This window comes from Rana temporaria, chromosome 9 (assembly GCF_905171775.1).
Source record: "Rana temporaria chromosome 9, aRanTem1.1, whole genome shotgun sequence".
NCBI classification, from domain to species: Eukaryota; Metazoa; Chordata; class Amphibia; order Anura; family Ranidae; genus Rana; species Rana temporaria.
In genome coordinates, this window is record NC_053497.1 from 60,766,311 (window position 1) to 60,780,363 (window position 14,053).

Sequence of the window (14,053 nt, forward strand, 5' to 3'; positions counted from 1 at the left end):
TACAGGAAAAAGAAAATAGTTTACCCAGGCAAACCCCTCTCTCCCATAGAGCTGATTTTTCGGTGATAGGCCACAGCCACAGTCACCTGTCCTGGAGGCAACTTTAAGTCAAGTTGTAAGTTGCGCAAAGTCGCGCTGAAGTTGCACTCAAGTTGCCTCCAAATCGCCTTGCAAAGTTGCGCTCTAAGTCGGGTTGCCCCTGTGTGAACCGGCAATTTATGTGTTTAAAACTAGCAACAGAATTTCTTTAAAATTGCTTCATGAATATATTTCTACATTCATTGAAATTCTATTCAAGTTTTTCACATGCATTGTTTTCTGCAGATCAACATCTTGCAAATAAAATGCTCCAATCGAACCAAAGCTTCAGAATTTTATCTAGTAGGTTTTTCATTACTAAAGGAAGCAGGATTTTACCTCTTTGTTCTTATCTTCATTATATACATCCTATCTATAACAGCCAATGTATTTGTTATTGTAATAATCAGAAATGATCCGCGCCTTTACAAGCCCATGTATTTCCTCATCGGTGCACTGTCTTTTCTAGAGATCTGGTATCCTACAGTGACCGTCCCCAGGCTGCTATGGGCTCTGCTTGCAGATGAAGAGTCAATATCTCCAGCCGGATGTTTTACCCAGTTTTTTTTCCATTTTTCCTTTGGTGCCACTGAAAATTTTTTGCTGACTGTAATGGCCCTTGACCGCTTTTTGGCTATATGCAATCCTCTACACTATTCACATATTATGAGCCCCAACACTTGCATTCTGATGTTATCGGGCTCCTGGCTATTTGGGTTTGTGGTTGTAGCCATCCCTTCTTTAGAAATCACAAAGCTTTCTTTTTGTGGCTGTAATATAATTGATCACTATTACTGTGATTTTGCCCCATTGATCAAGTTGTCTTGCTCTGAGACTTCTCATGTTGAAAAGATGGTTTTTGTTTCTTCCTGCTTTGTAATATTGGGATGTTTTTCGGTAATTATTATGTCTTATATCTGGATTATAAAGACGACTTTGCATTTTTCTGTTTCATTTGGGAAAAGTAGGACATTTTCCACATGTGCCTCCCATCTACTAGTTGTTGTTATTTTTTATGCTACCACTATATTTATGTTTGTCAGACCCACAGCTAAAGACTTTTTATATTTGAATAAAATAATATCTATTGTTCCATCTATAATCACCCCCCTCTTAAACCCGATAATCTACACCTTGCGAAACAAAGAGGTCAAAGAAGCTGTATGCAAAACAGCCAAAAAATGGAAAGACTATCATGCCTAAGCAAACATATTCTTGTTGACCAGTATCTTAAAATGTCTTTAACATTTGTTTTATGTTATTACAATAAAGATTCAAATTGTTTTAGACCAAATCAAACTATACTTTTTATAATAAAACAAAAATACATATTTTTTGCACATGCAAATTAAGCTGTGTGTGTAATCTGAGCTCCTGTTTACTAGGGCCATTCACAATTATTATTCTGGCTATGCACAGCACAGCATTGTCAACTTGTGAAAAAACTGAAGAGTCTGGAGTGTTTCCTCTACTGATTGTAACCAGCAAATATTAATATGTAATATTCACAATTTTTTAAATTGGCAGATGCAATAAATACAAAATAAAAAAAAAAAAAAAACATGAAGCATTTTGTAAAAACACATTATTGAAAAAATAATAAAATACAAACTATAGCGAAGACACAAGAGGCATTTTTAAAAAGCAGAGAATGTGATATTTACTAGCTATTCACAGCAGGTGCATCTTTCAAATTACAGCGGTTGATCTTTCTGCAGTGAATGTTTGCTGAATGTCACATTTACTGCTTTATAAATACCCTTTGGATTTAATATTGTTAACATTTAAAAATTATTTTTGATTTGACACTACTGAAAAAAGAAAAAGATTAACTGATAAAGGGTCCAATGTGTTCAGTTTAATCCAAACAAACTGGTGTATTTGCATAGAAAAAGAGGAGCAACAAACAATTAAAGTCCAGATGTATTAAGCAGGAAACAGCCTGATTATGTAACAAGCAAAATAGTCTACGTATATTTTTACAAACTAGAAACGTGGCTCTTAACACATTTTCACACACTGATGAGATTTTTTGCATTGATCTCATGACACCCACATCCTATATGAATAAAAAAAATGCCTTTGCAAAAGTAATGTCAATAGGCAAACACCTTTTGTTTTTAAGGGAGACTATAATGGTTTTTGAGCAATTGTTTTTAAAAAATGTTAATGCATTTATGTGTTTTGTAAATAATTGAATACAGAATGTGGATTCCCCATACTGTGGACTATGGCTTTTTTTAAATAGAGAGTGCTCATGAGAATGCAAAATATGAATGTGTTATATTTTTTATATTTAAAATATTTTTAAACTGTACTTTTTGTAGTCCTGACACCATAGTCATGCGCAACCTTTTGCATTAGGGTGTGCACCCCAAAGCTCAAACACAAATGCATGTGTGTGCATGTGTATATACACTGACAGCGTCAGTAGAGCAATGGACGTTGTCAGTAGGGCAGAGATTTAGGTCAGTAATTTGTATTATTTTATTTATTAGTTTTTACAATTTATCTTTTTATTTTCTTTCTTTTTAAATGCGTGGGGTCTTCCCCTCAAAAAGCCAAGGGCCTCATCCCCACAACCCTGGCCCGGTGGTTGTGGGGGTTTAACAAGGGGGCCCCCAGATCCCGCACCCTCATGTGAATGGGTATGATGTATATAGTACACCTACCCATTCACCAAAAAGATGTGAAAAACTAAAAACCACAAAAGACAGTTTTTGACAATTCCTTTATTAAAAGAAAAAAGTGTCTTGCGATATACATCCATCTTCAATCAATCAACCGCCTGATGGGCCCAAATTATTTAGGAAAACAAAAAAGCTCAGACTCTATGTCAGGCGTCCTGTAGACTGTTGTCTCTTGGCTGTGACAGCTGTTCTATAGGCAAGGGCGGGGCCACCCGGTGACGTAACCGAGTGACCCGCCCTTTCTGACGTCATGTGTCATCTGATTACGTCAGCAGGTGGCCCCGCCCTTGCCTTTATAGCAGCTGTCACAGCGAAAAATCGGCACTATTTTTTTTTCTATTTTTCGGGTTCATTGGGCGGAGTGATTGACGATGGATGTATAAAGCGAGACACTTTTTTTAAATTTTTTTAATAAAATAATTGTCAAAAACTGTCTTTTGTGGTTTTTACTTTTTGACACTTTTTTTGGTGAATGGGTACGGGTACAATGTACCCCATACCCATTCACATAGGGGGGTCGGGATCTGGGAGCCCCCTTCTTAAATTCCGATAAGCCCCCCACTCACAGGCCCCCACAACCAATGGCCAGGGTTGTGGGGATGAGGCCCTTGTCCCCATCAACATCCGCCCCATGTTAAGGGCATGTGGCCTGGTATAGTTCAAGAGGGGGTGTTCTCACTCGCCCCCCCATCCCCCATCCCGCTACAGTAAATTTAAAAAATAAAAATAGATACCAATAAAATCCCCCATCATTAGTCTCCCCATCAGAGTGTCCCCATTAGAGTGCCCCCATCATCAGAGTGCCCCCCCATCATCAGAGTGTCCCCATCATCAGAGTACCCCCATCATCAGAGTGTCCCCCATCATCAGAGTGTCCCCCATCGTCCCCATCATCAGAGTGTCCCCATCATCAGAGTGTCCCCCATCGTCCCCATCATCAGAGTGTCCCCCATCATCAGAGTGTCCCCATCATCAGAGTGTCCCCCATCATCAGAGTGTCCCCATCATCAGAGTGTCCCCCCTCGTCCCCATCATCAGAGTGTCCCCCCTCGTCCCCATCATCAGAGTGTCCCCCATCGTCCCCATCATCAGAATGTCCCCCATTATCAGAGTGTCCCCCATCATCAGAGTGTCCCCATCATCAGAAAAACAAACAAAGGCGCCTCTAAGTGCAGAAACTTTCTAATATCCCCAAGAGGATTAAAAAACACTTACAAAATAGAAGATGAAAAGGAGCATGTAGTAAGTGTATCCAGGTGATGTTCCGATGTTTGCAGGAAGGTTCCAGTATGTAATACTTCCAGTAGGAACCAGAAAACAACAGCCGGTGGACACTACAGGCTCTGGAGACACAATAACGCTGCCTGGGTCAGTGTGGAGTATGGAGCCCTGAAATTACGTCAGCGGAAGCGGGACGAAAACCAGCATGGAATGCAAACAGGAAGTATGTCATCAGAAAGGGATGTGTTTTTCGGAACTGCTAATTGGTTCCTTCTTCAGCCAATGACATTACTGTTGAGCTTCTGGGAAATTTGTTGAAATTATTTCTAAAACCTTTGTGTCACTTACTACTGAACCCCTGCAATGTGTGTCTCTGTAGGCAACAGCCAGTATTCAGCACAATGAAAATCACACCCAACTTTTCCTGTGGCGCAGAACGTCACACTTTTTCTCAGCTGCAAGGGCCTAACTTATTATCCTGCACACAGGCCTACTGCTTTCAGAAAATACCCCTGACCTGAGCTCATCATTGTGCATCCATTCCAGATGCTTGTATGTGACATCACATACATCACACACATCACATACATCCCGTACAAGCATGTGGGCTAGATGCAAAAGGTGGATCACCCAAATGAGTGTTCCAGGACAGGTAGATGTCTTATCTCTGCTTTCTTTTTTTTTCTCAATAGATTTCTATTGATATAATTCAGAGGAAACACATTTGTAAATACATGTAAATGTACTTTTGTTTTAAAGATACATACGTAACAGTACAATACACAGAATAAAGAATACATACAACAGTTTGGTATGTGCTGCGGAAACAGTGAAGCGGCAAATGCACTAGAACTAGAAGTTTAATGAGCAAGGTGGATAGCCAAGGTAGTGGTTGATAATAGAGATCATATAAATCCATGTTTGTTACGTGAGGTCGAGGGGGGAGCGATTTCACCCGAGCATCCCTAAAAGGGAGCAAGACTGTGCTCGGGCAAATAGTCTGAAAACAACTTAAGGAAACAGTAACCATATCAAAGTTAGACGTTGAACATTTTAGCAAGTTTAGGAGAGTCTACCCAATCAATCCACTGTTGCCACAATTGGATATGTTTTGTTTTGCTTCCCTGTATTAATGCCAGGGTTGTCTCATATGTTTAGTGCTCGTGTGCAGTACAAACTACATCAGCAATCATAGGGGGATCTGGGTCTTTCCACTTTCTGGTGATGCTGAGGCGTGCAGCCAAAAGTATATGTATTATGACATGTCTTGCTGGGTTGTGGAACTGTTCTATGTCAAGGGATAGTAGGGCTAAGGAGGGTCTTTTTTATGTAGAATGTTATAAAATAAAGATATGCCTTTCCTAAGGGCTGTAGGGGATTAAATGAAGATCCAGGCCATTTGGGGGATCTTCCATGACCAAGTGTTGAGCGAGGCAAGGCAGTGTAGGGTGCGCAGATATAAGAACCTATCAGATTGTGGAAGATGATGTTCCGTTTGGAGCGAGGAAAACTATTTGACTTTATCCTTATGTACTAGATCTGATAAGTATGTAATGCCCTTGTGTTTCCAGCTGGCGTAAGATGATGACTCTATGAGGTGGTGTAGGGTGTCAATGGGGATGGGTAGCGTTGATTGAGTGGGGTAAGAAGACGAGATTTTTGAGAATCGGGACCAGACTCTGATGGTCGCAACTATAGTCAGTGACACATGGGTAAAGGATTTCTTTCCTAGTAAGGAGGCGAATAGCCAGGAGGATAATTTACCCCCTGGTACCATGGACGCTTCTATTTGTCCCCATAATGTGTTTGGAGGGGAGAGTAGGAACCACTCCCTGGATTGTGTGAGGATAGAGGCCATGTAATAGTCTTGGAAATCAACATATACCATTCCTCCTGCTAAACAGTGTTTGATTAACTGATAATGATAATGAATGTTTGTTTTTCTGTTTATCATTAGAGATCGCTTGTCTCTCTGAGAGCAGCCTGAAGTGTATGAAGATGTCTATCTCTTCCAAAACAGACTTTATTTGCTAGGTCCTGATATCCGGAGCGCCCTTGATATATACTTTTTTTCCCCATCATCAGAGTGTCCCCCATCGTCCCCATCATCAGAGTGTCCCCCATCATCAGAGTGCCCCCATCATTAGAGTGTCCCCCATCATCAGAGTGTCCCCCATCAGCGTGTCCCCATTAGCTGTGTACTGTACTGTACATGTACGGTACATCTTCAGCACTTTCCTGAGTACTGGAGCCGACTTCAGCTCTCCTGCATCTCCTGACTCCCGCCCGCTGCTGGACACGCAGAAGGATCTAACACAAACAGCGGGCGTGTAGCCGCGTGGTGCCATCAGGACATCAGCAGTGCCAGCAGCCAATCCTAATGCAGAGCATTGCAGCATGGGCGGGAGTGATGGGAGCGGCTTTGTCTGCAGGACCTGGCAGCTGCAGGCGGAGAAAAGACACAAGCGGGTCGGCGGAGAGCAGTAAGTGGGACTTCCCTCCCACCCAGGGGGGGATTTTCAGCATAAAAAAATGTGCTGAAAAACTCAGCTTATACTCGAGTATATAAGGTATATTGCCGGGAGCCAGTAATATATTACAGCCGCAAGCAATTTTAAATGAAATGTTTTCCTTTTTCTGTGGCACTGTAATACACATCACACAAATTCGGCACTTTAGAAGCAGACTTAGGCCCCGTACACACGAGAGGATCTATCCGCTGGAATTTATCCGCGGACCGGTTTCAGCGGATAGATCCCCTGGTGTGTACGATCCAGCGGATATTTTTCCGCGGATATTTTTCCCGGCGATGGATTTCCAGCGGATCAAAATTTCTTAACATGCTAAGAAATCGATCTGCTGGAATCCAGTCCAGCGGATTGATCCGATGGTCTGTACAGACTCAATCCGTCCGAATCCATCCCTCGCATGCGTCGTAATGATTCGACACATGCGTGGAAGTCCTTATATTACAGCGTCGCGCACGTCGCCGCGTCATCATCGCGGCGACGGCGCGACACGTCACCGCGGAGGGAATTCCGCTGGGATTTTGATCTCATGGTTAGTACAACCATGAGATCAAAATCCGCCAGAGGATTTATCCGCGGAAACGGACCTCCGGACCGTTTCCGCGGATCGATCCTCTCGTGTGTACTAGGCCTAAGGGGACCCCAAGCATGATATTTAAAGGAATATTTCATTCTTAATGTTTCACTTTAAAATCCCTGCTCCTGAAAAAACAGTTGTTTGAAAAACAATTTTTTGCATTGATACATGTCCCCTGGGACAGGACCCAGGTCCCCAAACACTTTTTATGGCAATACCTTGCACATAAGCCTTTAAATTTGAATTTTTTTATTTTTAATAGACTTTAATAGGGTTTGCATGTTCGCACCAATATTTTGCCTGTTCACATGTTCTGGTGTGAACCAAAACGGGGGTGTTCGGTTCATCCTTAGTGTTCTAGTACATTGTCCTAATGAAGTGTATGTGAAGGCAACAGACCGCAAGGTGTTAATGGACTTAGATATTGATTGGATTATTTACAGTAAGCTGATCTCTTGTATGTTCCTCTAAAAATACATTGAGAATACTGTACATTTCCTTTTGGGTGCAATAGTGAAGTTACACAACTCAAAACATATAGGTTATCTACATAATTAACATTTTAAAAATCTATATATTTATGTATTTTTTTTAAGTTTTTTTTTGCATTTCGTAATATTCAACTTCTCTAAGTAAAAAATATGCATTCCAGCCTTCCAAGTGCCCATTCTTTTTCTTTACAATGCATTATTTTCTCAAAAAACGTAAAAAAGTTATTTTATAGCATTTATAATATACATAAAGTAACCTTAAGAAAACAACTCATTAAATCACTGATATTTTCAAAAAGAGCATACGCTATTTAGTCTTTCATTTATTCCCCTACTGAAATTAGTTTCTTCCTTTATAATAGGGGCATTGATGTAATTGGTTTGATTGTATTCTGTTAGGGGAATTTAATGCTCTTGAGTTGGCTGTAACGCTACAGAGGGAGGTAGTGTACAGGTATTTATAAAGGAACCTAGTTTTCTCTGCTTCAACAAGATTGCACTGTTGTCAATTATTGTGGTAAGTAGATTATCATTTGTAATTCCCCAACAGTCACCTAATAAAAAATGTGTCAAAAATTGTCTATTCTATATACTGTATTTACCATTTACGCCAATTTTGTAGTGCTTTCTGCTCTCCAACTGTCCCAACTGTCTTGTGTTGTGTCCTTAGCCTGTTATCATGTTCTGCACCAATGACCGCCATTTAGATTAGAAACAAAATACAGTGGGGGAGATTTACTAAAACTGGTGCACTGAGAATGTGGTGCAGCTGTGCATAGTTACCTATAGATAAACCAGTAGATGTAAGTGCACTAAATATCTGACAATAAGGGAGACAGCTGTGAAACTTTTCACCATGTGGTATTACATACCCCCTAACCCCCTCATCTAAATACAATCTTTCTAGATGTCTCCTCTAATTGTTTTAGAGGGTGCTCCCTTCCTGGGACCTTTCTGCACATGTTTTTGGATTTGTGATAGTCTCTCCCCTACATGGAATTAAATGTTTACTCTTATTAATACATTGACTGGTAAAGACATCAAATTAACTTAATTGTCTACTTTTCCAAAACATTCCTAAAATTCACCCCTACCTTATGCAATTGATTCATACAATACGTGTGGCTACACATTGGATGATAGCTCTCAATTGGAAGAAATCAGTTGTACCCTTTTCACAAATATTATTAAGAATCAAAGAAATTAAAATGATGTAAAATATCCATCATTCTATAAATAATACCAAAGGATTATTTGATCTAAAATGGGATCTGTGGTTTATCTATAAAACAATAACCTATGCATAGAAAGTATATGGCCTGGAGCTGAGTGAAACTAGGAGGAGGGCCAGCATGACTGGGGCCTGCCGAAGAGTCAGAGTATTAGTGGGGTGGTGGTAGTATTAGGCGGTGCTGGTTAAATAATTGTAGAAAATTGTGAGTTGGGCCCATCTGAGGTATGGGTCTCCCTTCCTAACAATACGATGGTAACATCGGGGTATTAATTAGGCTATATCTGGTAGTACGTAAGTGGTTAATTGTCCCTGAGCCGGTGTAGTTGTGGCTGGGGGCCTTTGATTGGGTGGCAGATACAACCGGTTAATCGTGAGTATATAGGCCTTCAAAGACCTTAGACCCGGCATAAGCTGAGGTTGTTTTTTTTGTTATCCATTGACCGTATTATATGCATTAACCTCCCTGGCGGTATGATTATTTCAGAAAAAAGGTGCTGAAAGCGTACCATTATTTGCAAGGAAATTTGGTGTTTTATACTGTAGGCCTGTAATTCTTAGGAATAACTCATTTAAATCTGACCAAACAAGAGACTAGTAGGCATCCCGGGTATGACATTTTTTTTAAAACAAAATTATAAATTATAATATAATAAATAATTATAAATAATTATAACAAGTAATAATATAATTATAATAAAAATTATTCAATAATGTAATCAACTCAAAAACACTGAAATTTGCTCTGTTGCAGAATTGTCGCTGTCATTACTTTTATTTTTTTATGACGAATTTCCCCACAAATCGCTATCGCACAATTCTGCAAGTGATTATAATTTATTATCGCTGTTTTCTAGCTGCTCTAAAACCACTTTTGACATAAAGGGACACTTTTGGTTGCTATGGACAATCTACAGTTTGCAGGCAGAAAGAACAGTTTTTATTTTATAAAGGTACATGCAAGACACTGGGCAGACCACTAGGAACAAGGGGTGTGTGTATTTTTTATATACAGTACTGTAATCTATAAGATTACAGTATACTGTATGTAATGTGTTTGTTTACGTTTTTGAATTTGGCGCTGTTCTCCGCTCCCGTGCGTCGTAACGTCGCAGGGAACGGAGATCGGCGGCACAGGAGGACACTGTGTGAATCGAGCGAGGCCCCGCTCGCTCACACAGCGCGGTGGCATCACTGGATCCAGGGACAAGGTAAGTAACTTTGCTGCTGCAGCGAGGCAAGCCCGAGTCTGACTCGGGGTTACCGCTTTTGGTATAAAAATCTCACCCCGAGTCAGACTCGGGAATACCGCTAGGAGGGTTAAACTTGTTTTCTTGTGAATGTTGTATTTAATGGTTTGTAATAAAAGGCTGCTATGGCCATTCGACTCCAAATAAAATGTGTCGTCTGGTCATTTTGGAAGGGGGGATGGGTCAATTGTTTAATAGATAACCGGAGCCTCTGCATTCTGCAGGCCCCTCAGTCATGCAAAAATGTATTCTTTATTGATGTACCCATATATACCGTATGTTTTCTTCTTTTTTCTCTTCTTTAAAGTTTAACAATAGTAGTTGTGAAGTAACGCCAGTTTAGAAAATGTGTTAATGCAACATATGTATACAAATATACACATTCTTTGAGTATACTTATTTTATCCATATACAGTGCCTTGCAAAATTATTCACCCCCTTGGCATTTTTAGTGTTTTGTTGCCTCACAACCTGGAATTAACATGGATTGTTTGAGGATTTGCATCATTTAATTTACAAAACATGCCCACAACTTTAAAGATATATATTTTTTTCTATTGTGAAACAAACAACAAATAGGACAAAATAAAAAATAAATAATAAAAATAAAAAGTCAATGCGCATATTCACCCCCCTAAAGTCAATACTTTGTAGAGCCACCGATTGTGGATATCACAACTCCAAGTCACTTTGGATATGTCTCTATGAACTTGCCACATCTTACCACTGGGATTTTAGCCCATTCCTCCTTGCAAAACTGCTCCAGCTCCTTCAAGTTGGATGGTTTACGCTTGTGAACAGCAATCTTTAAGTCTGACTACAGATTTTCTATTGGATTGAGATCTGGGCTTTGTCTAGGTCATTCCAACACATTTACATGTTTGCCCTTAAATCACTCAAGTGTTGCTTTAGCAGTGTGTTTGGGGTCATTGTCCTGCTGGAAGGTGAACCTCCGTCCTAGCCTCAAATCACACACAGAGTAGTACAGGTTTTGCTGAAGAACATAAAAAAAGTATTTAACACCAACCATCTTTCCCTCAACTCTGACCAGTTTCCCAGTCCGACTGCTGAAAAACATCCCCACAGCATTATGCTGCCACCACTGTGTTTCACTGTGGGGATGGTGTTCTTTGGGTGATGTGATGTGTTGGGTTTGCGCCAGACATATCATTTTCTTTGATGGCCAAAAAGTAAAATACCAGACCAGAGCACCTTCCTACATACATTTTGCGAGTCTTTCCCATGCCTTTTTGCAAACTCAAAACGTGCCGTTTTGTTTTTTGCTGAAAGTAATGGCTTTCTTTTGGCCACTCTGCCATAAAGCCTAACTCTATAGAGCGTACGGCTTATTGTCGTCCTATGTACAGATACTCCAGTCTCTGCTGTGGAACTCTGTAGCTCCTCCAGGGTTACCTTGGGTCTCTGTGCTGCCTCACTGATTAGTGCCCTCCTTACCCGGCTCATGAGTTTTGGTGTGCGGCAGTCTCTTGGCAGGTTTGCTGTTGTGCCATGTTCTTTCCATGAATTCCCCAAGCCACGCTTGTTTGGTTCTCTAACTGTACTGTAGCTGCGATAGTCAGCTTTTGTGATGGGGAAAAGATTGAGTGCAGTTCTGCTGGGAGGGGGGGGGGGCGGTCCCTGTTTCCAGGAGTAGGAGGACTGTCATTGGCCACTGCTAAAGCCAATCTCAGTCCTGTTAGCCCAATCCACCACCTGGAGGAAAATGACTAGTTTGGTTGCCACTACCAATCTCAGAAAGAAGGGATTTCACTGTGATTGAGAAGACCAGGTGACAGTTTTGTGGAATTACTGTTGAGCTTCTGGGAACTTTGTTGAAATTATTTCTGAACCTTTGTGTCACTTACTACTGGACCCCTGCAATCTGTGTCCCTTTAAGCAACAGCCAGTATTCAGCACAATGAAAATCACACCCAACTTTTTCTGTGGCGCAGAGCACTGCACTTTTTCTCAGCTGCGAGGGCCCGACTTATTATCCTGCACACAGGCCTACTGCTTTCAGAAAATACCCCTGACCTGAGCTCGTCATTGTGCATCCATTCCAGATGCTTGTATGTGACATCACATACATCACATACATCCCATAGATCCCACACAAGCACTTGGGCTGTATGCGAAAGGTGGATCACCCAGATGAATGTGCCAGGAAAGGTAGATGTCTCATCTCTCCTTCCTTTCACTACTCTGCATATCGCGCATATCATAGATGAGAAGAGGGTACAGTGGTGGGGAAAATTAGCAGGAAGAGTTCATAGGTGGGACAGATGAGCAAGGAGGTACAGTGGTGGAAGAGATGAGAAGGTGGTTCAGCAGTGGGGCAGAAGAGTAGGGGGATACAGTGCTGGGCCAGATGAGCAGGGGGGTATAGTGTTGGGCCAGATGAGCAGGGGAGTTCAGTGTTGGGCAAGATGAGCAGGGGGGTTCAGTGTTGGGCCAGATGAGCAGGGGGGTTCAGTGTTGGGTCAGATGAGCAGGGGGGTTCAGTGTTGGGCCAGATGAGCAGAGGGTTCAGTGTTGGGCCAGATGAGCAGGGGGGTTCAGTGTTGGACCAGATGAGCAGGGGGGTTCAGTGTTAGGGCAGATGAGCAGGGGGTTAGTGTTGGGGCAGATGAAAAGGGGGTTCAGTGGTGGGACAGAAAAACAGGGGGCAGAGCAGTGGAGCTTATCTGAAAGAAGGTGTATTGGTGGGACAAATGAGCAGGGGGTTACATTGGTGGGGCAGGAGAGCAGGGGGTACAGAGGTGAGACATATGTGAAGGGGGTACATTGGTGAGACAGATGAGAAAGCGGGTTACAGTGGTGGAGCAGATGAGCAGATGTATTCAGTGTTAGGACAGATGAGAAGGTTATTGAATAGTGAGACAGAAGAGCATGGGGATATAGCGGTGGAGCAGATATGCAGGGGGTACAGTGGTGGGAGGGATGAGAAGGGGGTTCAGCAGTGGAACAGAAAAGCAGGGGGGTACAGTAATGGAGCAGATGAGCAAGGGGTTACAGTGGTGGGACAGAAGAGCGGGGGGGGGGGGTTCAGTGTTGGGCCAGATGAGAAGGTGATTACAGTGGTGGGAAAGATGAGTAGGGTGTTCAGTGTTTGAGCAGAGGAGAAAGGAGGTACATTTGTGGGACAGGTGAGCAGGGGGTTACAGTGGTGGGGCAGAGTAGCAGGGGGTTCAGAGGAGAAAGGTGGTACATTGGTGGAACTCATGAACAGGGGAATACAGTGGTGGGACAGAAGAGCATGGGGGTATGGTAGTGTAGCAGATGTGCAGGGTGGTACAGTGGTGGGACAGAAGAGCAGAGTGGTTGAGTGGTGGGGCAGAAGAGCAGGGTGGTACAGCGGTGGGACAGAAGAGCAGATTGGTTCAGTGGTGGGGCAGAAGAGCAGGGTGGTACAGTGGTGGGGCAGAAGAGCAGGGTGGTACAGTTTTGGGGCAGAAGAGCGGGGTGGTACAGTGGTGGTGCAGATAAGAAAGGGGGTACAGTGGTGGGGTAGATGAGAAAGGGGGTACAGTGGTGGGGCAGATGAGAAAGGAGTTACAGTGGTAGGGCAGATGAGCAGGGGGTTACAGTGGTGGGGCAGATGAGCAGAGGGGTACAGTGGTGGGACAGATCAGCAGAGGGATATAGTGATGAAACAGATTTGCAGGGGGGATAGTGATCTGAGGTGTGAAAGTGTATTAATTGGGGCTGTTCTGAGGTGTGGAGTTGCAGAAATTAGGGCTGATCTGAGGTATGGGAGTGCAGGATGTTAATTTCTCACTACTAAAGTAGTTTACAGCATTTACTTTTTTTAACAATCCTTTTTGTGATTAAGAGTATGAAGTTGACATTTTTTTGTTATAAAATCGGCACGCTCAATTTCTTTGAAAACATTTTTCGTCACACTGCTCAAAAGAATGCCTCCCCCTGCTGTAATGTAACAGAATTGGTAAAAAGCCAAGGGGGTAAATACTTTTGTAAGGCACTGTA

The 14,053-nt window shown here is 42.2% G+C and overlaps 1 protein-coding gene across 1 annotated transcript; it reads left to right on the top strand.

Annotated features, from left to right (window-relative positions):
* The first annotated feature begins 306 nt into the window (after positions 1-306).
* On the top strand, positions 307-1,281 carry LOC120914562 (olfactory receptor 6F1-like). The gene has a single exon (XM_040325239.1). The coding sequence runs from the start codon at positions 307-309 to the stop codon at positions 1,279-1,281; it is 975 nt and encodes a 324-aa protein (XP_040181173.1).
* Positions 1,282-14,053: the final 12,772 nt, after the last annotated feature.

Coding starts and splice junctions, on each gene's coding strand:
- LOC120914562 (XM_040325239.1), top strand. CDS start 307: ATGCATTGTTTTCTGCAGATCAACATCTTGCAAATAAAATGCTCCAAT.